The 22,026-nt window shown below is 48.9% G+C and overlaps 8 protein-coding genes across 8 annotated transcripts; 3 read left to right on the forward strand and 5 right to left on the reverse strand.

Annotated features, from left to right (window-relative positions):
* Positions 1-42: 42 nt before the first annotated feature.
* On the reverse strand, positions 43-1,255 carry BDV59DRAFT_185604 (hemolysin III family protein). The gene is made up of 3 exons (XM_073690878.1): positions 721-1,255; positions 433-663; positions 43-382 (listed from the first exon to the last, which is right to left on the reverse strand). Exons 1-3 carry the CDS (start codon positions 1,246-1,248, stop codon positions 218-220), a joined length of 924 nt encoding a protein of 307 aa, XP_073544594.1. The 5' UTR covers positions 1,249-1,255; the 3' UTR covers positions 43-217.
* Positions 1,256-2,007: 752 nt separating this feature from the next.
* On the reverse strand, positions 2,008-3,353 carry BDV59DRAFT_195345 (Lactonase, 7-bladed beta-propeller-domain-containing protein; the record flags this gene model as incomplete). Its single annotated transcript, XM_073692545.1, has 3 exons — positions 2,008-2,322; positions 2,392-2,878; positions 2,974-3,353. The coding sequence occupies 3 exons, from the start codon at positions 3,351-3,353 to the stop codon at positions 2,008-2,010; spliced, it is 1,182 nt and encodes a 393-aa protein (XP_073544595.1).
* A 2,794-nt stretch (positions 3,354-6,147) lies between these two features.
* BDV59DRAFT_209983 (aldose epimerase family protein) lies at positions 6,148-7,471 on the reverse strand. Its single transcript, XM_073695498.1, has one exon. It carries the CDS (start codon positions 7,431-7,433, stop codon positions 6,222-6,224), a length of 1,212 nt encoding a protein of 403 aa, XP_073544596.1. The 5' UTR covers positions 7,434-7,471; the 3' UTR covers positions 6,148-6,221.
* Positions 7,472-8,949: 1,478 nt separating this feature from the next.
* BDV59DRAFT_209985 (glycoside hydrolase family 31 protein) lies at positions 8,950-12,138 on the forward strand (the record flags this gene model as incomplete). The annotated part of the gene is made up of 4 exons (XM_073695499.1): positions 8,950-9,656; positions 9,733-10,137; positions 10,248-10,418; positions 10,467-12,138. The coding sequence occupies 4 exons, from the start codon at positions 8,950-8,952 to the stop codon at positions 12,136-12,138; spliced, it is 2,955 nt and encodes a 984-aa protein (XP_073544597.1).
* A 1,625-nt stretch (positions 12,139-13,763) lies between these two features.
* Positions 13,764-15,117, forward strand: BDV59DRAFT_209988 (putative cellulase). Its single transcript, XM_073695500.1, has one exon. The coding sequence runs from the start codon at positions 13,797-13,799 to the stop codon at positions 14,952-14,954; it is 1,158 nt and encodes a 385-aa protein (XP_073544598.1). The 5' UTR covers positions 13,764-13,796; the 3' UTR covers positions 14,955-15,117.
* Positions 15,118-15,261: 144 nt separating this feature from the next.
* On the forward strand, positions 15,262-16,665 carry BDV59DRAFT_195349 (uncharacterized protein; the record flags this gene model as incomplete). Its single annotated transcript, XM_073692546.1, has 2 exons — positions 15,262-16,332; positions 16,603-16,665. 2 exons carry the CDS (start codon positions 15,262-15,264, stop codon positions 16,663-16,665), a joined length of 1,134 nt encoding a protein of 377 aa, XP_073544599.1.
* A 512-nt stretch (positions 16,666-17,177) lies between these two features.
* On the reverse strand, positions 17,178-19,390 carry BDV59DRAFT_209990 (ankyrin repeat-containing domain protein; the record flags this gene model as incomplete). The annotated part of the gene is made up of 5 exons (XM_073695501.1): positions 18,091-19,390; positions 17,828-18,057; positions 17,736-17,794; positions 17,439-17,696; positions 17,178-17,209 (listed from the first exon to the last, which is right to left on the reverse strand). Exons 1-5 carry the CDS (start codon positions 19,318-19,320, stop codon positions 17,178-17,180), a joined length of 1,809 nt encoding a protein of 602 aa, XP_073544600.1. The 5' UTR covers positions 19,321-19,390.
* Positions 19,391-19,529: 139 nt separating this feature from the next.
* BDV59DRAFT_185610 (ferric reductase family protein) lies at positions 19,530-21,906 on the reverse strand. The gene is made up of 7 exons (XM_073690879.1): positions 21,667-21,906; positions 21,356-21,606; positions 21,184-21,304; positions 20,887-21,138; positions 20,728-20,826; positions 19,717-20,679; positions 19,530-19,670 (listed from the first exon to the last, which is right to left on the reverse strand). Exons 1-7 carry the CDS (start codon positions 21,798-21,800, stop codon positions 19,664-19,666), a joined length of 1,827 nt encoding a protein of 608 aa, XP_073544601.1. The 5' UTR covers positions 21,801-21,906; the 3' UTR covers positions 19,530-19,663.
* Positions 21,907-22,026: the final 120 nt, after the last annotated feature.

Raw genomic sequence — 22,026 nt, forward strand, 5'->3', positions numbered from 1 at the left:
AATTTCCCATACCTAGCTTCACGTAGCTCTAATTGCGTTTGGCTCGGTAGTTAATTTGTTGCAATTTCTATTCACACTTCTCAGTAACGACGGTGCCACCTATTCCTACGTAACCATTGGAATAGTGCAATGCCCTCTATAACACTATATCTACGTTGAGACCAAGCTTTCCCCGGCGCTGTATACATCTCAGTTTCACCGCTCCTGCCAACAAGGCCTAGGGGATAGTATAACATCGCTGGTTGATGTAATTCCATTGGAAGGCCGTCAAAATCCCATACCAATGAATGACAGCACCGGCAACGACCATCAAATGGAAAATCTGATGACTCGCTCCCCAGATGTCAAATCGTCTGGGCTTCCACGATTCCGGGAAACGCGTCTGCAACAAGTCAGTTGTACGACACATGACAACCTCCGCGGGGCCCTTACCGCATAGAAAAACACCCCAGCGAGCATGACCAGCCCTTCGAGGTAGTAGTATCTCAAGCCAGCTTGCTGGTCCAACTGCGTATATGGAAATATTAGGGATGCATGTATGATGGGTGCGAAGGCCGAGAACCCTGTCGCTACGAACATCGACAGTCGAAGAGATCTCCATTGCTTGCTTTGGAGACGGGGATGCACCACTACGAATCCGGTTAGGAGGCCTAGGATTGTGATCTGGGATCTGTCAGTGAAAGGAAGGCTAGGGCGGGACAAGAAAACAGCAAAGCCTACCATCGACCAGTATGTCTTCTGGAGGCGTGGTTCGCAGTAGAAGCCGATGTAGATCCCGGAGACGAATGAGCCAAGAATCTGGAACGTGATAGCGACATAGTCTAGACGAGCCCAGAGATCTGCAAAGAAAGAAGAATGACACAGAAGGGTGTGGTATACAGAGGAAATAGTAAAACACGCCACCGAGGTGGTCAAATAGATGTGGAAGACAAGCTGGTCGCGCCATGAGGCGTGGGGGAACTGCAACGAGAAGTACACATGGAGGAGGTAATTGCCTAGCAAAGCCGTGACAGCGGGGATAAGATGCGAGTAGATGTTGACGGTCTCATTATGGAAATATGTCAGGCTCCTGAAGCAGAGATGTGCGGATTGCGTGACGGGTCGGTAGCTGGTGAGGATGTAGTCATTATGCGCATACCATGCGGGAAGCTCGTGGCTGTTCAGTAGACGCGGCTTCAGGAATGCAGTTTCGTCGCGTTTAGCTCCATTCGGAGTCACCTTTGGAGCGACTCGCTTGCGAACTCCCATGGCGATGGATTCGCGGCGGTTGAGAAAACGATCTATACAATCCGGGTGGGTTCGGAGGAATTTGTGGTTATGTCAGCCCCCTGATGAACCTTCCCGATTGGGATTGGCCCGGGACGTCGTCGCATCTTTTTAGATGTACATGGTTTTACTGTGACTATAACTATACATATCGCGGGCTACACACCCAGATACAGGAAGTTTACCAAGTAACACTTTTTAGTTACGGATCCTTACTCCCAGGACACTAGGTCGGAAGTCACTCACCGCAAGACGTGAGATGTTGCTGTGTCCGCTTGCCGGAATTCGCTCGAAGGAACCAAGGCCAGCAACACCAAGTCCGGTTAGGAATGGTACTAGGTCAGCGAGATTGGATAGATTACTGACATTGCTATTCACTGGGCTAGAAGAGATTTGTGGAGATCTATGGGGATTATTTGGTGTTTGTCGAACTCGGCCGCTTGGCAAATAACCAGGTCTTTGGAAGAAAGGTTTCGGCTGAGAGTCATTGGAGCCATTGGTGCGCATTAAATGCTTTAGCAGAGCAATTGACGTAAAATCACACCTTCCACAAGCAGGAACTCATACATGGATGTATTCTTATGACAACCGCCCAAAATTTTGTGATTCGAGCCATTTGGTCGATATAGAAGCACCCGTCTGCGTAGTATCGTGCGTCTTGATGGTAGTGGTCGGTTTTGTAAGCTCTAGGCAGAAGCCCTAGGCCCCTGATCTCGTGAGCGCCCCCAAAGTCAGGGACTATCAGGAACCCCATACCACAGCAGGGATTTCCCCATCAAGTTCCTTCTCTGCGAGTAGCGAACTAGCGGTATCATTTTCCTTATTCCACTTAACTACCACTACCTTGCGGCTGTTCTGTTGTGCTATCGCAACCTTCTCTTGTTCTGAAGAGATATCAAACTGCCGCGGGAAAGAGCCGAAGGACGGATATAACCCGAGGAAAGAGACGGCGGAGGTTTGTTCCCGATTGTTGAGGGAAAAAATGGCTATAGAGTCATTCCCAGGACCGAAAGTGTTATCGTTACGGTTCGAGACAACTAGACCATCATGCCCGGGCTATTGGCGAAAAAGAATGTTTAGTAGGCCGGCGGCGGCTGAAGAAAAGGTAGACAAAGTGAGACTCACCGAGACGGCAATCCCTGCGGCCTTTGAACCTGTTGGAGGTGCTGTTCCACCGTACGTGTTTCCTTCATAGAACTTTGCAAATAGGATTGTGCCATTTTTTGAATATGTAACGTCGTACCCCCTCAGAGAATTGTCCAGCTCTGTCACCAAATAGAATCTGACATTCCTTAGTTGAGTCAGGCCCGTCTTCTCAGGAACCCAGAAGGTAGCTTGTCTTGGGCCAGAGCCCGGATTCACGGCCAAGGGCTGTTGCTCTTCTAGGTGGCCTGTGACTGGACATATGCGGAGAATGCGGACAAGGTCAGCTCCTAGGTCCGGAACAAGGATAAACCGGCCTGATGGGTCGGCAACGACTCCATGGGGATGTGGTGCATCCTGTCGCTCGGGTACTGGCCCTGGAGCAGGCATGGTGAATGTGAACGACTGGAAATGATTGAAGTGACCGCTGATGGGGTCAACAGAGTAAGTCGTGACTGCAGATCCTGAGCTGAAGTTTAAAAGTTAACGGCGTCATCCACAAGTGACAAAATGTTCCCGTCAAAGGAACATGCTAGAAAGAAAAGATGGACACGAGGTACTTACTAGTGCGCAACGGCAAAGAATTTGTGGTTCGGAAGTAGGGCTGGTGTATAAAACGCAGACGCAACAGGCCCGACTAGCGTTTGCAGTTGCTCAACCTTTGCGAATGACCCATCCAAGTTGAGCTTGAAGGAAGTTATAGTGGAATTAGGGCGGTCAATGCCCTCATCCAAGCAATATAGGACTTCATTCGTCCTATCAACCATTAACCACGATGGGCTGGCGCCGCAGCCGTCGGTCTGAGAGAGCGTGGTCAGTTGATAGCTTTCATCAGACCTTGACAGGCTGAGCGATGTTAGTTTGCCCGCATATGACGCGGCATAGAGTCGCGACGCGATGACAGCGCTCCCAAATAGAAGAGGGGTTAGCTGGAAGAACCTCATTGCAACGATCTCACTCGTACGCGGTTATACTTGTTGTCGAAATCACTGGCCAAAGATGAAGGATGCCGAGTTATCTAGACACTGCCCCCTGCCGGGATTAAGCGGCTTAAGTAGCTGTTTATGCTCCATCGCCGCCTCCCAAGAAAAAGAGAATTATTACGTTTAAGCCTTTGACATAATGGAAAGACAAGAATTTGGCAATCTCCTGCGGTACTACCAACAGGGACGGTAAATTAAATCGGGCAACCGGTTTTTGGGTTCGGCCGGTGTAGGGCGGGATTCGAAATACTGGCGGATCTGCGTGTCGAGAAATTTTCGTTGGTGAAACCTGATCTCTTATTCAGCTCCTGCCAGCATTAAGTTGGACCGAAGGCCTAACTACTCGTCTGCTCTACGGGCCCAGTTATGTTAGCTGCGGTTTATCGGTTGCGGATACCCCTGAACTCGCCAAGATCCCCACAAATTTGCCATAATACACCAAGTAAAAGGAGGGAACAGGTAAGGAACGCGTTCGGATGAGCTAATTGCTATCAATCGGAAGGGGGCTACTCACCGTGCAGAGAATCCTCAGACGTTCGATGGACATCCAAATGTCAGAATCTGAACTACAATGTAGTATGGACCACGTTGGGTGACATTAGTGGACAATTCAGCAGTGAATACGAGAGCTAATCCTAGCCTAGGATACGGAGAACACATTAGTTTAAAGACTGGCCTATCAATTAACCCACGTTCGAAGGTTCAGAAGGTACTCGGCTTGGCGACTCACTAGATACGGTAAAATAACTTTATAGGCCCTCGGAATGCCGAGAGCGGAGCAGCTTCTCGGCATGCCGAGAATATACGTTCATCATATCTGTGGGATCAGCGAAACGTCACGAAGGGTAGAGAGACGGGCCAGAGCCTGGCTGGTGGTGGAGTCTGTCCCGACCCTCGCACTAGCCGTCTTTTCGCATTGTTGACGAGGAGCTGACCCGAATTTCTCAGCAACTCTGTATGGAACTCTAGTCTAAGATCCACATGGTGAGACACTCTTGCTGTCCTGTGAGAGTACATTGCCAATGATCTGGCAAAAGACCGGCGGCCAGCAGGCCAGATCAGCCACATAGATAGCTGCGTTGATGTCTTGAATAAGCCATGGCTGGTGGACATAAAAAGGTGAAGGTCATTCCATAGCCATGCACTGAGTCGATGCCAACTATGGTGAACTTCTCTTCTTTTACTGTGATGAAGGCTTCTCATTGCGAATTATCACACCATTGGAAATATGTCTTACAACGTGACAGACTCCGGTCTGGACCCCGATCTCAACAGGGCATTGGAGCTTTTCTTGCTGTGTAAAGTACCATACTAAGAGTCCAACCGACAACCGCCGCCTCAACTGGGAGTTGGCAAGGGTGAGCGAAACAACTCCTATAGCTGGCGAGGGACGATCTTCAAAGAAGCATGGGGTTTTCAGATCAGGACTTGAGGGTGCTGAGCCTGCCATGAAGAAGGGATTGCGTCGCGGGCTCCCAAATTCCCCCCCTCAGGGTCAGTCTCACTACTGTTATCCATCGGTGGGCAGATTCCGCTGGGGCCAATGAAATTGATTAACCAACGCTTCATGCGTAGAGTTGCGCGTAACATTAGTGGTGCGCCAGAGGTTGATTCTGGCGGGCCCAAAGAGAGTTTGCACTGGAGTAGTGGCGGTACGGCAGCCAGTGGTCCTGTATATAGGTAGGCGTTTGGGATATCGGCGCGGGTCCCACTTTGTCCTCACCGAAATTCGTTCACTCATATCGTCATTGCAGTCCAACATTGTTTCATATCTCGTCTGGATCCTAGACTAACCTGCTGGGAAATGCGGTCACGACTCCTATCAAACTCTCCTACGGTGGAGCAAATACTAGGGCCAAGCGCTCGCTCAGCCGTGCTTGATTGGACTCCGAGTCGGCTTCTGACTTGGCAATTGGTACGCCGTTTCGGGATGTTGGGGATTCCTCCAGTCATCCTTCCCACGGAGCAAGACATGGCCATAGTTTCCATTTAACATGGCATGTCCCGCGTTTTTTTGCTACTCACTAGATTGTACAAATGCCTCTAATGTGCGTTGCGAGATGTTAGGCGTCAGGGGTATATACCTAGTTTTACCTCAATTCGCTATCTAGGATAAATAGACTTGATGGTAAGATGTGGACAGGATTGAATATAAGGGTTGATCAAATCTAATTCACTTCTGAATTTTTTCAAATTACTGTAGAGCCTCCTTACTAGTTAAGTTCTCTACGATCTGATCCAGATGGGGATTTGTCTAGCCGTACATCGACCCTCTCCAGTCCAACGTGAGGAAGTAATAATTGCCGTCATTTTTTGCCGCCCTGGGTTTCCGAGCTCAGGGAAATTCCAGTCTGGCAAGTAATAGACTGACCTCCATGTAGCTCAAGGATACAGGCTTCGCCAATCCAGAATTTCCGTGCTCAAAGCTAATATAGATCTGGCTATTTCCGGTTATAGAGGTCCGGCATCGTTCCAAAATGTACTGGTTGATTGTGGAGAATGTTCTTTGCGGGAAGAGGACGGGGCCTCGCTAATCGGACCTAGCCTCCTGGATTCCCCCTCAAAGGGTTACGCATAGCATCTCCCTGGCGCAGGGCTTGGTATGGATAGAGGCGAGACGATTCTCGTCAGCCAATAGCAGCTCAATTATTCGGCTGAGCTGTCTGCAATTCAAAACGCAAACTCTCCATATTTTATAACTTGCATCCGACTTTACTTTAGAGGCAGAGCTCAGCTTCATCTGAGCCAAGCCGTAGTAACCATACATACATATTGCAGTTCCAGAGATGATCAAAAAGTGGTTGGGACTTCCAGAGTCGACAGCACATTTCAGACAGTGCCGAAAGTGTAAGTGGCGTAGTTAATGGCGGGAGTGTCCCCGGGAGAGTAGACCACGTCCTGGCCCCATTCAGGGTGGTTGACCGAATCGATCCAACCTTCCGGCTCAATTGCGACACAGCCATATTTCTCCACGAAACCAGCAGCCTCTCTGTCTCTTCCGTTACGTTCAGCCTGAGAAGACTTAACGGGGATTGTTCCGTCCATGTTCAGACAAGTGAAGACCTGCATTGAGGGCTGATTCGTCGCAACCTCCATGCTAATGCCCGTGATACGGGAGGTCCAACGAAGAGCCGGAACCAAGCCATTACCAGCAGCGGAATATAGGGGATCACGGTCAATGATGAAACAATTGTCGTACCCGATACAGCCGGGTCCGCACAGCCCTTCGGTATACTGTATATCCTGGCCAATGGTCTTACCGGCGGTAAAATCCATGGTGTTGTGGTCAGTCTCCCTAACGGGGATAATCCCACCAGTAGGAAACTGATTGCTGTCTGTTTCGATAAACCTACTAGATAAAGGAAGTTGCAGCCAGGTATCGTCCAGAATAGTGGGTAGCTTGAATGCGTTCAAGTTCCAGTAAATATGATTTGAGAGCATGATGGGAGTCGCCTCAGTGAGCGCTATAGAAGCTAGTTCCGTCACCAGCCTAGGGAGTCCCCGTGGGTTATCCGCAGTACGCTTGGTGTCAACAGTGTATGTGGCATGCGTCACAACGTCTCCTGGAAAGCCTTCTGTTGCGTCGTCGTACAGAGTGAAGGTCACGGAAGAGGATGTATAAGCCGTCATACTCCAATTTCGCTGATCGTAGCCAACGTTTCCCCCATGCAGAGTGTACAGGCCATTGTGATTCTTCGGGATGTTGTACTCTGTACCGTCCAGAGTGAATGTGCCATTTTCGATCCGATTGGCAACACGGCCAATAACAGCTCCAAAGTAGGTATGGCGGGTTTGAGTATCGTTGAGATACTGGGTTGGGTCATCATAGCCAACGACAACGTCCTGCAGGATGCCTTCCTTGTCCGGCACAAGTAGAGAAATCAGACGAGCTCCGTAAGGGATGAATCTGGCAGTAATATTGTCTGCGGTAATCGTGAAGACTTCGAATGGATCCATCGCCGTTCGGCCCCCTTGGGTGCTCTGTCCCAGAGTCACCAGCGACCCCCATAGTAGGGCTGCGATAGACTGTTTGAATTTCATGTTGGATCTCAGTTCGGGCGGGGATTCAATTTCCGCTCTTTGTCGCGAAGTAGATGTTGAGGAAGCCCCTGCAGCGCTCAGCGGATAACCTCTTCATAAACAGTGCGGCGATCAAGGGCAGCAAAACAAGAGTGTGGACCGACGAACTAGCGTATTAATGACATTGTTTTTGAAAAGAAAGCGAATCCAGCGGCTGCCCACGGACATGGGTGGCTGAATGGACATTTCTATTGGTTGCTCAGATGTGGAAAAGCGATTCTTCCGCTAGGGGGACAGTGGCTGATGTGCACATACCTGGGGAGAATCATTCTTAAGATTGGCTGGAGGGGTCTTTCTGAGTAATGCCTTAACATCGTTGTTTTCTACAAGCTGAACATACTTTCCACTATGGTATGGTCTGTGGACTGTTGGCCCTGTTTCGAAATGGCGGGACGAACAACTTACGCAACTAAGTCTGGATCAAGTCCGCATGTGTAATCTAAGAAGCGGTTATAGAGGGAGTAGATTGTCCGGAAATTCGACTTGCAGTGTACCCCTGGACAGAATGCGGCAGTCATGTATCGATGTGAACTATACATCATTCCTTATTTCAAGGGTTACAGGATCTCTCCCGTTTGGTCCTGGCTTCGTCGGCGGGAACCCCTGGCGCATCCTTGGTAGCAGGTAATTAGGTTGAACTTTTCTACAATAGATTCGGGACTATAACCACCTGAATGCGCAGGGAGAAGTGAACTATATTTCCACTACAGTCGTCAAGCGCGGCAACGTTGCAAGTAGGTATTTCAAAAAATAAGTTTGCTGGGCAAGCCAGTTCCCATGAAATTGAACAGTTGATAGCCTCATGAAGTCATCAAACGGGCCTACACTGTCGCAACGAGGGACTGATTTGTTCATGGTGATCAGTATTAAACTTGCTGCCGTCTCGTGTCCCAATGCGAAGAATACTATTGGCCAACCCTGAGCTGGACGCATCGCGCGATAAAGTCATCACGTCGTTTCACCATACCTAGCCGTCTAAGGGACTGATTTGGGAGGATCTCCACGGCGCTGAGGCGATCACCCGTGCTCCTCCGAGACCCGCAACATCCTGCCCAACTTCCAATTGTCAGGCCAGGGCCCAGTAATCTGCGATCCACAATTGATGTTTTGTCCAACCACCACGCCTCATATCCCCATTAACTCTAGAGGGACCGATATTACTCCGTGAAGTTTAGAGCTAAAGTACAAAGTACAGAGTAAGATCCCGAGTGCTGCAAGTATCACAGCAATTGGTGTCGTTTATGAAACGTAAATTGCAGCGATTTGACTTGGCGACGCGCAATATGCGGTGATGGGGATCTATTGGTTGAAAGGCTCCCAGATGCTACGTTCACTAGTGACCTATGTATTTAACACCCCCAAGCTCCTCAGGCATCAGAAGGGACTCGAGGAACCTGCCAGGGAGTTCACTTTCTCTTACTCTCTTACTTTCCAATTTGTTGCTATTCGTTCTCACTCTCACTCCACGTCTCGAGCTATGGCTCCTTCACGCGACTGGGAAAAGAACTTGAGCCGACTGTCCGTCTGCTGGCTTATGACCCAGGCATTCGTACAGGCCACTCCAACGACTTCGTCGCCTTCATCCGCCCAACCTCAGTACACACTGCCTCCATCAGTGAACGAAGCTTCCCCTGTGGTGCCCAATATCATTGACCCATTGGCTGTTGACGCCCAGGAAGCCTGCCCTGGTTATGTTGCTTCTAATATCAGACAGACAGCCTCCGGGCTGACAGCCTCACTCTCCATTGCAGGAAATGCATGCAACGTTTACGGGACAGATATCAGCTCCTTGAACCTCACTGTGGAATATCAGACCAAAGATCGATTGCATGTTGAGATTGTCCCAACCTATATTGGTACCGGGAACGCAACTCAATATATCATACCTCCAAGTGTGGTAGCAAAGCCTGGCGTGGAAGAGTCCGATGTTGAGCCGGACTTGGAGTTTTCCTGGACTAACGAGCCAAGCTTTGGCTTCGAGGTGGCAAGGAAGTCCACAAAAGACATTCTTTTCTCGACCAAAGGGAAGAAGCTAGTCTTTGAAAACCAGTTTATCGAGCTTACAAGTCCGCTCCCAGAGAACTATAATCTATATGGCCTGGGCGAGTCTGTTCATGCGTTCAGGCTGGGCAACAATTACACAAAGACCTTCTACGCGGCTGACGCTGGCGCCACCGTCGATGCGTATGTGGAACCTACTCCCCAGCATCCTTCCTCGGGCATCTATATAGTGCCATGTACCGGCTAATGATATATGAAGCAATATTTATGGAACGCACCCTTTTTACCTGGAAACCCGGTACTTTACCCAGTCTCCTTCTGGTAATCTCTCATTGGTAACAACCAATGAGGCCGAACAAAACAAAAACTACACATCTCTGTCGCATGGAGTGTACTCTCGGAATGCCCATGGGCAAGACGTCGTACTTCAACCAGACGGTATTACCTGGCGTGCCATTGGTGGAAGCATTGATCTGTACTTCTTTTCAGGCCCAACGCAACCAGAAGTGACAGCGTCCTATCTGAATGCTGTAGGCTTGCCCGCCTTGCAGCAATATTGGACGTTTGGCTTCCATCAATGCCGGTGGGGGTACAAGAGCTGGGGTGACCTTGAAGATGTCGTGAATAATCATATCAAGTTTGGAATCCCACTCGAAACCGTTTGGTACGTGACACTCTCTACCTCGGTTTATTTTCCGGGGTTTATTCTCCTTCTCCTTTTCTTCATTCCCCTTTCTCGTGAACGAAAGTGCCCCAGTCTGACTGATATCCAAGGACTGATATTGACTGGATGCTACGTTACCGGGACTTCGAAAATGAACCAGTCGGGTTCGATTACGAGGCAGGAAATAGGTTCCTTGAGCGCCTCCATGAGGGTGGTAGGCACTATGTTCCCATCTTTGATTCTGCCATTTACATTCCGAACCCGGAGATTGAGAGCGATGCGTAAGTAGACCGTCTATATATCGCTTCCACAGGCTTACTTTCTCCTAGATACCCTACCTTCGAAAGAGGAAACAGAACCGGATCATTTTTGACGAATCCGGATGGTAGCCTGTATATTGGTTCTGTCTGGCCTGGATACACTGTCTTTCCTGACTGGTTATCCGAAGGTGCTGAGCAATGGTGGATCGACGAAATGATCCTTTATTATCAGAAGACTGCATATGATGGTGCATGGGTTGATATGAGCGAAATCTCATCGTTCTGTGTTGGGAGCTGCGGAAGCGGAAACCTCCACCTCAACCCTGTGCACCCCCCTTTTGCCCTCCCGGGCGAGGCTAGCAATCCAGTACTCAAGTACCCTGAAGGTTTCAATGCCACTAACTCTACAGAGGCTGCCGCTGCATCTTCAGCCCTTGCTTCGTTCTCCAGCGCTTACCCTGCATCCACGTCCACTAGCACCGCTTCCTATGTCCGGACTAACCCAACTCCTGGTGTCCGTGATGTCAATTATCCTCCGTATGCCATCAACAATGTCAAAGGTCCTCTGGCTGTCTCTGCCATCTCGCCTAATGCCACCCACGCGGAGGGCACACTGGAGTATGATATGCACAATCTTTGGGGGCATGGTATCATCAAGGCCACTTATGCCGCTTTGTCCAAAGTTTTCCCTGGGCACCGCCCCTTCATTATTGCCCGATCTACTTTTTCTGGTTCTGGTGCTTTGGCTGGGCACTGGGGCGGTGATAACTGGTCTAACTGGGCAAGCATGGCCTTTGCGATCCCACAAGCACTTCAAATGTCCCTCCTTGGGATTCCGATGTTTGGGTCGGATACTTGTGGCTTTGCAGATAACACCGATATGGAATTGTGCAATCGCTGGATGCAAATGAGCGCATTCTTCCCGTTCTATAGAAACCACAATATTCTCGGGGCTATCAGCCAGGAGGCATATACATGGGCCTCAGTGATTGATGCAAGCAAATCAGCCATGGGTATCCGGTATCAGCTCCTGCCATATCTGTATACGCTTTTTTATCACGCCCATACGGCTGGGCGCACTGTCATGAGGGCCCTTGCCTGGGAGTTCCCCAACGATCCATCTCTCGCTAGCGCAGATCGACAGTTCCTATTGGGCCCCTCTATTCTTGTCGTTCCTGTTCTCGAACCTGGAGCAACATCAGTTAATGGCGTACTTCCTGGGCTGATAGAGGGTCGCGAAAAATGGTATGACTGGTACAACGGGACTGCGGTGCCAGCGCCCTCCCAGGCGAACACAACTATCGATGCTCCACTTGGTCACATTCCAGTCTTTGTGCGAGGGGGATCTGTCCTCCCGCTTCAGCAGCCTGCACTCACAACAAGAGATGCACGAAAGAGTCCCTGGGACGTGCTAGTGGCCCTGGATAACGGTGGCGAAGCAACTGGTGACTTGTATCTCGATGACGGCGTGAGCGTCACACCAAACGCCACTTTAACTGTGGCATTCTCGGTCCAAAGGAGAAGACTCGATGCTGTCATTAGCCAAGGCGGATGGATCGATGGCAATAGCCTGAGGAATATTACTGTTTTGGGTGTTGATTCGGTGATACCTGCTGTCAAATTCAACGGCCGCCCTGTTGATCGCAGGAACGTTCACCTTGACAAATCCACCCAGACTCTAGTGGTTTCCGGATTCAACATCTCAGCGTGGGCTGGCGACCACTGGGCCTTGGAGTGGTAAAAACCCAGTGTTCTTTGTCCAGGGCGGGAGGTTAGATAGATCGGAGGAAACGCAGCAACGCGAAGCAGAAGGGTATCTTTACCAGCCCAGTTACAACCACTCAGAAGAGCTATGAAGAAAGGCGACACTGTTTGAATTTTGCGTTAGAAGTGGAGCGTGTAACTAGAGATAAGGGACCCCACGTCACGGTTCAACTTCCAATATATCTGACGGCAAGTAGGCCTTCTTCCCTAACTTGCACTCGACTTCGTAGAGTTGCGTGTTGGGCTACGCAGTGGCGGGGCTTGGATGGTCAAAGGACATTCAAGTCCAGCCTACACAGAGCCATGCCAACTTAGCCTACTATGAGGAAGCAGTCATCCACGCTATATGATGGGCGTAACTTCGTGCTAACCAAAAGCTGAAGACACCACGTGATCGATGACAGGCCAAGGGAGACGATACTTCAAACAATACTGCAGCAATTCTTCCCGTTCTTAAAACTCAGATGAGTGTATCCATCGTCGTTGTACGTCGGACCCTATGTGGGTGCCAGGGGCACATCTATCAAGCACATGTAATTTTCCACCTCTCCGTTCTCGTCTTTCAGGAGGCGAAGTCGCCGAACAGATTTCCAATTTTCCCGGCGATCGCGTCACTCGCCGCAACAACACGAAAATGACGCGCAAGACTGCGCTTGCCTTTGAAGAGAGACAGACATGCCTGTGACTCTGTCTCGGCAGCAGTACAGTGGGTGCGGACATCCTTTTCGCATGTCTGCGAGTCCGATTTAAAGCGATCCCGCGACCTACTTTTGGCTTGGAGACAAGTACCCACTCCTGAACGTCACAAGTCCAAAAATAGTCTGATCGGACATTTCTACTAACTCCAATGTTATTGCGTCGCCGAATTCTGCTTCGCTCGGGACTGGCTGTTTGAAGAGGCAGGGTGACAGCCACGGTCACTTTAGCTACCCAGCCACTGTCACGTGTGGTCGGGCATCTGAACAAAAGTAAGAGTAGGTTTGGTTATTCACAAGGAAACTAAGTCATACTGGAAAATTTCCGCTCATGCCCGGGTACTCATCGATTCTGCTTCGGAAGGTTTTGCCAATGCGACCAATGAACGCTCCTTCTGCGCATTTTCGAAGGCCCTGCATGAGACATCCCGGAGGTCTTCTAAGTTGTTAACCGATTTCAGCACATAGCAATAATTGCCAGGAGCACTCTTCGCAGTAGCAAGCTCGTCTACTATGACCCTCTTCCCTTTAACAACTATAACTACGTCATGCTCCTATGGGTGGACAAACGGGCAAAAGATTCGGATGTGCCGCTTGGAGAAGCCGATTGCCGCCTCAGGACAGGGGTGATCAACGCCAACAGCCCGGAATATCCGAGAGTTTAGACTTTAGTGTCTTGGGTATTCCCCAGATTAGCAATGAAGAACATCTCCTAAAAGATGGGGCACGGAGGGTTCATGCAAGTTAGTTCGGCATATTCGGCCGTACATGTTCCGAGTAGACGACGCAAGCCCTTAATTGTGGAGCGCTGGCGTTTCACGGTGTGGAGTAGAAGCTCCTTATAAACGCCCGAAGGACCTGATAGTCCGGCACTATTTGTGGAAGGCAGCAAACAGTTTATTTCAGACATCGGCAGCGCTGGACGGATCCAAAACACATCATGCGCAAACTTATACTCGCGACTCTTCTGCAATCTTGCTTTACCTTGATTGCAGCAAAATATGTTGACTGGAACACCTACAAGGCTAACGGGGTAAACCTAGGAGGATGGCTTTGCCAGGAGTCCACCATCGATACAGCTTGGTGGGCCAAGTACTCCAAAGGGGCTACAGATGAATGGAATCTCTGTGTCAAGCAAGGGTCACAATGTGGTCCCATCCTCGAACGACGCTATGCAACCTTTATTACACATGCAGATATCGATAAGCTTGCTGGAGCGGGCGTGAATACCCTGCGTATTCCTACTACATATGCAGCATGGATCAAAGTGCCTGGATCTCAGTACTATACCGGACACCAGGTTGCCTACTTGCATGACATCGCCACATATGCCATTACTAGACATGGTATGCACATTATTATCGACATACATTCACTCCCAGGCGGAGTGAACGGAATGGACATCGGCGAGGCCTTCGGGCACTACAGCTGGTTCCACAACCAAACCGCACTCGACTATTCTCTCAAGGTGATTGACGCGGTCCTTGCCTATGTGCAGCTCTCCGGCCGGCCAGAATCTTACACTATTTCACCCATCAATGAACCCGCAGACGTTAAGGACATGTCTGTATTTGGTACCCCGGCAGCTTTATCAGATGATGGAGCTACGTGGGTTGTGAAGTACATTCGATCGGTTATTGACAAAGTGCATTCTGTCGATCCCAAAATCCCAATAATGTTTCAAGGAAGCTTCCATCCGGAGACGTACTGGTCGCATTACTTTCCGAAGCATACAAATATGGTCTTCGATGTACACAGGTATTACTTCGAAGGCCGTGGTGCTACTGGGCAGAATATTACTTCATATATCTGTTCCGACGCAGAAGATGCAGCCGGAGATGGCAAGTTCCCTGTTTACATTGGCGAATGGTCAATTCAGGCTGAATTGAACAATACGTTTGCCGATCGAGAGATAGCCCTCAATACTGGGCTCTATGCCTTCGCTAAGCATACACAAGGGAGCTCATACTGGACCGCGAAGTTCTTCAGCAACGCTACTGTCAATGGACAAGGGACTAAAGGCGACTACTGGAATTATATGACGTGGGTTGAGAAGGATATGATTCATCCACAGCAAGCAGTCGATGTTTGTGCTTAAAACAGATAGTCATCACCGGTTGATCCTGGACGCAGTACATCCGCTTCTGCACATGCTACGAATATGGACGCGCTTTTTAGAGCATACCTGTAGGAATAAAGATCAACCACGGATCTTGTACGGTAAAAATAGAAATATCGTAAGCTAATGATGCTAGGTGAGCCGAATGCTTAATAGTGACCTCATTTTTGTCTGCCTGGCAATGAGTCAACCACCATAAATGAAGATCCTCTGCTCTCCCCTTGGTGTCCATGCCACACACCATCAACATCCAACAAAAGCCACATCCACATATCGTCATACCAATATGTCAGACAAACCATCCCCATTAGGTCTTTTTGGGAAACTCCCAATAGAGATCCGGATCCCTATCTGGGCGGACGTATTATCGTCGCGACAGCCTGCAGTTCTCCGCACAAGCCGTGCCATTTACGTGGAGATCGCATACTTAATGTACCCTGCTCTTGACTACACCTTGTTTCCCGACTACGATAGTCCGTGGTTGCGGTTACATTGCCCATGGACAGGAACGACATTTGACATAAGCCGGCGAGATGGAAGGAGGAAAAGAAAGAAGCTTTGGGCACTATCGTACAACAATACTGTTCTTACTATACGAATCATCGCACCAGACCCCACACAACGCGGCGAGGTTGTTTTGCTGTGGCAAAAAACACAAGATCTTGTCAGTATTTTGAATCGTTCAAAATACTACAGAGCGCATATCGTGATCGAGTTACAGGAGACGGATATAGAAAAAAACACCTGGGAAGAGAATGGAAGCTATACCTACATCAACGGATATGGACGGCCTAACTATTTCATTATTTTCCTGCCTTTCTGTCGCTTGGTCAGAGCAAGGAAGATCGAGTTGGTCAGAGTCACACCTAATGGTTGCAAAGCCCAAATCGACGATCGCTTTTTAGAGTACGGTTGCGACTTCATCATCAACAACGGATACAAGACACGCAACACTTCGGTGCTCCGCAACGACTGGAAATACCGGTACATTGCCCCTGAATTCGACAACATTGATAAGATTTTAGTGGACATCGATTTCTTCTTGGAGAACCAGCTGGATGATCTTCCTGGACACACAGCTGCCATGCTTCGGCTTGACCGATTTGCGAACTGGTTTCCGACGAAATACCCGTACGAGTCTCAATACCAAAGGCGATATTTATTGACTGTACGGAAATATCCCAAAACCATCAAAAGGCATGACACCTGGCTTCGACACATGCGGCGGAGATATCGTGCCTTTCAGTATCTCTACTTCCATGTTACCAAGAACAAAAACAGCAATTTCGTGATGTGCAACCCGCGAGCCTGGTATGATAAATTTCCAGATGGGATATACCAGCTGACACGTGCACGGGTACTCGAAGAATGGATGTGGCATCGTCGATATGGGAAAATATGCGATCCACCCGGATACTACGCGGAATTTTCAAGAGATATCATGTCCTTTGCAATCGTCAACACAAGGAAAGATACCATAATGAAGAGAAGAAGGAAGTACTATCTACGTCAAATCCTTGGGTGGTGCAATGACTGCAGGAAAGTCGGTTTCAGAACAGGGTGCTCCTGGTGTGAGAAATATAGGAAGGCTTTTCCTTATATTAGCTACTTAAAGGGCCGTTACCAGATAGCAGCCCCAGCGGATATCCCACTTAATAGGGACATTCCCAAGCCTGTCATGGACGTTTAGAAACTCTGCTTGATTGAGATTTTATCCATTATAATCTATCATACCTGAAATCGCATTAAGTGGCTATACATACAAGTTACATTCTCCATATGGGCTTGTCAGAATAGTAAGGTGCGCATTAATGATGACTGAAACCTATCAGTAATGATACGGCACAGTATTCGACAAAGTATCATTTCTTGCAGAGGCTGCACTTGTAGGCAATGTGTGAATCTGGTTATATACATGAGAGCTCATCTTGGCTTCATCTTCAAGACACTTGAAGATTACTAGACCCCAGCACCACGATAAGGTGTGAGCTCATTGCTGGGGATAAGCAGGGGTTATATTGCAAGATATGACACATGGTCAAACGTACCTCTCCTTACTCACCTACACATCTGACTCGGAGCGAGGCTTCTTGGCTGGCCGCACCTTCTTGTGCACCTCTGTATTAGCCCTATCTACATCCATGGTAGTGCCTCGCCACTGTCTCACTCCGTTGGGCTTCCTCCCGGAATTGGCGACCACCTTCAGGCTTTCTTATCGTATAGGGCCTTGAGCTCTATGATAGGGAAATTACTACTATAACTAGAGAGGATATTAGGTCGGCGATAGCAGAGTAGGCCCCGGTTATACGAATTAACATTCTTGGGTGTGGCATGAGAGGGCCAGCACTTCCTGTGAGGTGCTTGAGTAAGCGATATACTACATGTATAAATTCACTGCCGATTCCAGTATCTTGACAACAGTATGATGCCCCCTCTCTATCGCATATGCAAGAGCCGTCCGACCAGAACTGTCCTTCACACCATAAAGAGCTCCTTTTCCATATAAGATTTGAACAATATCCTCATATCCATTTTCTGCTGCATATGATAATGGTGTCCGCCCATATATGTCTTTCGTATTGATATGTTCAGGGCCTTTTGGGAGTAGTAGGGCAACAATACCAGTAGAGCCAATTCGAGCCGCATACGACAGTGGTGTTCGCCAGAGAACATCCCGGGCCCCAGTATAAGCACCTTTTTCAAGCAGGAGCTTCACAATGTCTTCATTACACTTTTCGGTGGCATATAACAGAGGGGTACGATCCATTTGGCCCTTTGCTTCAATAACCGCCCTCTTCTGGAGTAGTAGCCGAGCAATACTCACATGCCCATATTCGATTGAACAGAGCAACGCGGTCTCCTCGTGCAGGTTCTTGGCTTCCGTGGAAGCGCCTCGATCAAGAAGCAACTTGACGATAGCCTCATGTCCGTATTCAACGGCCTTTAAAAGTGGCGTTAGGTTCTTAGATTCTCCGACAGTTGCATTAGCACCTCTCGCAAGCAACAGTCTCACGATACCTTCGTGGCCCTTTTCGATTGCTATCATCAGTGCTTTACTTCCCAAGTCGCTCCTCACATGGACCTCGACATCACTTCGTGTGAGCAACAACCATACAATATCGTCAAGTCCGTTTTCAACTGCATGCAGTAGTTCCAATGGACTTTCGACCCCCCTTGACTTAATCAAGTCGCCCACACAGAAGGTCTCATTAAGTCCGGGAATGCCAAGTTCTTCAGACCCTCCCATCCGCCCTATTCGAGACAATCGACCGCCTCTGATAAATATCCTTCTCATAGGACTCAGAGGTTGATGCAATTGGCTCAAATCAACCTGTTGGACGTCGTCAGTCCGGACTCTCTCAAACCGAATCATTGCCATGGTTAAGTCTTTCACGAAGATAGCGATCAATGAATCATTCCCAGCTCTTTCTTGACAACAAAGAATTGCAAGCCCTAGTCCTCGACCCACGCCTAGGAGTGGGAGTTCCAAGTGAATCCCTCTACTAGTTGAAGTCGACGGGATACTAGAGGTGTCAAAAGGACTGGTTTGGACAATATCTCCGCAACCTTTGAAGGCAGCTGGAGAGGTAGCAAGAAGCCCTCCTCGGTTATCCCAAGACTTCCATGAGAACAGACTTTGATCATCTGAGATGCGCATAATTTCTTCCTGGAGTCTGATAAATGCGGTCTCCCCTTCACCGTAGATAAGTGGCATATTGACGTCAAAAATACCCATCAAGGAATAGGCTCGATCTTCAGTTCGTTTTGTCTGCCTTCTTGCCGCCCATGACATTCTTTGCGCAATGCTGAACATTTCGAGCTCGTCTTCACCCGAGAGGATACCGGCGGGTATAGTCGTACAGTCGGATATACTTTGCTGAAGACTTGTTTTGTCCCCAATTCCAACCCAGGTCTCATCAAGGAATAGGACTTTCGACGGAGCAATTAGCTCTTGAAGAGTCCAACCTCTGGTGAACCATCTGCTTTCCGAGAACTTCTTTTTGGACGGCACATCAGCAAGATGCGCAAAGCAGACGTCCGCTTCTTGGTACCATCGATACATGGAGTTTATTGCCTCGGATAACTCAGCGCTGCTTGTTTTGTCGATGCAGCAGGTATCTATCCAAACGTATTCGAAGCCATAGCTCTGAGCCAGAGAACAGCACTGTTTGATTTTTTCATATCCCCTCTTGGTTTCCACCCCGATCACGCCCATGTCTTGAAAGCTGAGCTCTTCTTCATCCCAGGTATGTGATAAGATAGCATATGGAGGAATACTGTCATCATCGAAACTCACAGTCTCCAATCTGCCAGTAAAGAACTGGGTGGTGTTAATGAGACGCATGGATCGGTTGGATTGCAGATCTGGAATAAAGGACAAAGAAATCTACAGCTTCGCAAAAATTGTTAACATTGTTGCATCTGGTTCTGTCAAAGAGAAGTAAGCGTGGTTAGAGTCAAGGCGGGGTCTTAGGCAAATACGAGAACGAGGATTTTGGTGCATCTTTCCTCGAAACGGACTAAGCGAAAAAAAAAAAAAATTTAAAAATAAAAGACAGCCATAGGACGGATATACGTTGGATATGAGGTATTTGTAAAATTTGTAGCTATAATCCAGATCATCGCAGAACTAGCATAATTAAACACTGGAGAGTGTATAACCCTAGTCCAAAATTGAAAAATCTCAATCACCACCTATTGATGTCAGCATCATGGCGTCAAGTCAACTGAAATTACTTACGAAAAAGGTTCTGTATGCAGATAGACTTCCTCAAGAGTACCATCCAACACCATCCTCTGTGCTTCTGCAGCAGCGTTGCGCACATCATGCAACATGGAAGCTTCACCGCAGACATAGATACCAATCCTCTTATTCTGGCCGCCAGTAATATAGCCTGTAATAATATTAGCCAGATCTGGCCGACACCCTGTCTGCATCTCGGCCGATTTCTCAGAGACATCGTTGTCGGATCCAATGGGCGAAACATCGTCCGCGATTTTGTCTTCATGATTGGCCATCTTCGATGAGGGAGATGCTGTATCCGTTCCAACACTTTCGTCCGCAGTGATGTGTATGGATGTTGTAACACGCGCGGGGGGAACATGATGCTTCCCTATCATCCTCTTAATTTCACTGCGATACCATTTCGCAACTTCTATGGAGGGCGTCGCGTAGATTATCTTGACCATGTTGCCATGGGACCCTGTTTGCATGGTTGCCTCTATCATTCCTAATGAGAAGCCTCCTCCCGCGCCACCTGAGATGATCATCACCGTATCAAAGCGGGGGTCTCCAGGGCTTGAGTGCTTAGAGACACCACCGTATGGGCCTTCTAGAAGCACTGTTTTCGATGAGCCCGGGTACTGGCTTGCAATCTTGGCGAGACGCGCGGTGAGTCCACCTCGCGGCTTAATATTGAGCACTATCTCGCATGGCTTTCCGCTACGTTCGGGATCATGAGAAACCGAGCAGATTGTGAACGGATGGGATGTCAGGCAGTGCAGGCCGAGCTGTGGAGATAGGAAACGGACGAATACATGCTGTCCAGGGTTCCAGGTCATCAAGGTTGGTATACGGATAGAGACAAAACCGCAAGGAAGAAGCTCTAGGGTTGCTTTGTGGCGGCCGTGGATTAGGTATGTTCTGACGTGGGCGATGGAGAGGCTTAGGATATAGATCGCCCCTGCGGAGATGAAGTAGTCCCTGGAAACAATTAGCGCTATCCCTGAAGAGAGAAATGCGTGTTGGTACCATGAGGACAGACGAAAGTCACAGTGGAAAAAGAAGAACAAGAGGAATAGCAAGGCTGCAAGGAAGTGTGTCGCTTTGAAGAACTCGTAAAAGCGATTCCTGGTAAATATTAGTCGAATTATGCAACTGACATTGTATAGGTATTGGATGAAAGCATACCGAATCGTCGGTATTGACATCAATGTCAGGTATGCCTGTGGCACCAGTGCCGCGACACCCGTCCAATACGTGACGTCCGAGTTCCACTCTTCCACCATTTTTCCTTTCCCTATATTATATACAATGAATGGAAAAGTGTGCACCAGTGCCAGTACAAACATGGCGTAACTGGTCCAGTGGTGGAAAACCTGGAGCTTTTCATGTGGTATACCAGTCAACATAGAAATGAGGTTTGCCTTTCCGCCCAGCGCTCTACTATCGTTAGTTGGCAGCCGTAAATACGGACGGGTCACTAACAATACAAATGGCAAGAGAGCAAGCGCCATCCACCCCGACCGCGTTGCGATTGGGGGACTACTCCCGTAGGAGATCGTGTCTGTGTTGGGCCAGTAGTATGGTCTCGGACCGAGTGTCATAGCTAGAGGGATCAGCGTCAGACCAATATGAGATATTGAAGACGAAAAATTACCAAAAAGGAAGACTGTGCCCACTATCCCAAGAAGTATCACTCCTAGAGATGATGAGTTGTGGACCAAAGCTGGTAAATGGAAACATCTGTATGCCAGATAGCGCGCTACAGCAGCTGCACGCCGCCATAGGCTGGTTTGTCTAAGCCGTTGAGGGGAGTATATCGATATCCAGTGAGCAATTGCAAACACTCCCACCGTTGCGCAGAGGAAGTATATGGTGTTAAGGGAGTATACATGGTCGGCTTCATACCTGTGGCATACTGCGGTTAGTGTGCATTGACTGAGAAGCATTTGCAGAGAAAAGACACACCAGTATCTCCAGTGACCCCGTCGATACGCACACTGTTCCGGAGTCAGGTCACATGAGTCTTCACGCGAGGAATGTAAAGTGACGGGATGATCCAGCCAGGGGAGGCCGGAAGAATGCTCAGACATGGACATCATTTTGCCTGACAGCGGTGCCCCAGCGGCGGTACTAGATAGATTGAGGAGCGATCGCCCGCCAACACCAACAGCGCGGCCATCTTCATAAAGAGGAACCCTCTTCAGGGGGTTGCATCCGTGCGAAGATGTTTGTCGTGACATCGAGGATCCGTCGACGTTTGCAGTTAGGGCTTGCCAGATCCCGTGCTCTCATTGGCGGAGGATGCTCACAATTGAGCAAATTTCG

This window comes from Aspergillus ambiguus (genome assembly GCF_047715705.1).
Source record: "Aspergillus ambiguus strain CBS 117.58 unplaced genomic scaffold BDV59scaffold_37, whole genome shotgun sequence".
NCBI lineage: Eukaryota > Fungi > Ascomycota > Eurotiomycetes > Eurotiales > Aspergillaceae > Aspergillus > Aspergillus ambiguus.

Excerpts from the sequence above, each read along its gene's own strand:
- BDV59DRAFT_209983 (XM_073695498.1), bottom strand. The coding sequence starts at position 7,433 with ATGAAATTCAAACAGTCTATCGCAGCCCTACTATGGGGGTCGCTGGTG.
- BDV59DRAFT_185604 (XM_073690878.1), bottom strand. The coding sequence starts at position 1,248 with ATGGGAGTTCGCAAGCGAGTCGCTCCAAAGGTGACTCCGAATGGAGCT. Across the intron at positions 664-720 it reads AGAAGACATACTGGTCGATG|ATCACAATCCTAGGCCTCCT; the intron begins GTAGGCTTTGCT and ends GACAGATCCCAG. Across the intron at positions 383-432 it reads CTGGGGTGTTTTTCTATGCG|ACGCGTTTCCCGGAATCGTG; the intron begins GTAAGGGCCCCG and ends GACTTGTTGCAG.
- BDV59DRAFT_185610 (XM_073690879.1), bottom strand. The coding sequence starts at position 21,800 with ATGATGTCCATGTCTGAGCATTCTTCCGGCCTCCCCTGGCTGGATCAT. Across the intron at positions 21,305-21,355 it reads GGGCACAGTCTTCCTTTTTG|CTATGACACTCGGTCCGAGA; the intron begins GTAATTTTTCGT and ends TGATCCCTCTAG. Across the intron at positions 20,680-20,727 it reads GACTTTCGTCTGTCCTCATG|GGACTACTTCATCTCCGCAG; the intron begins GTACCAACACGC and ends AATTGTTTCCAG.
- BDV59DRAFT_209988 (XM_073695500.1), top strand. The coding sequence starts at position 13,797 with ATGCGCAAACTTATACTCGCGACTCTTCTGCAATCTTGCTTTACCTTG.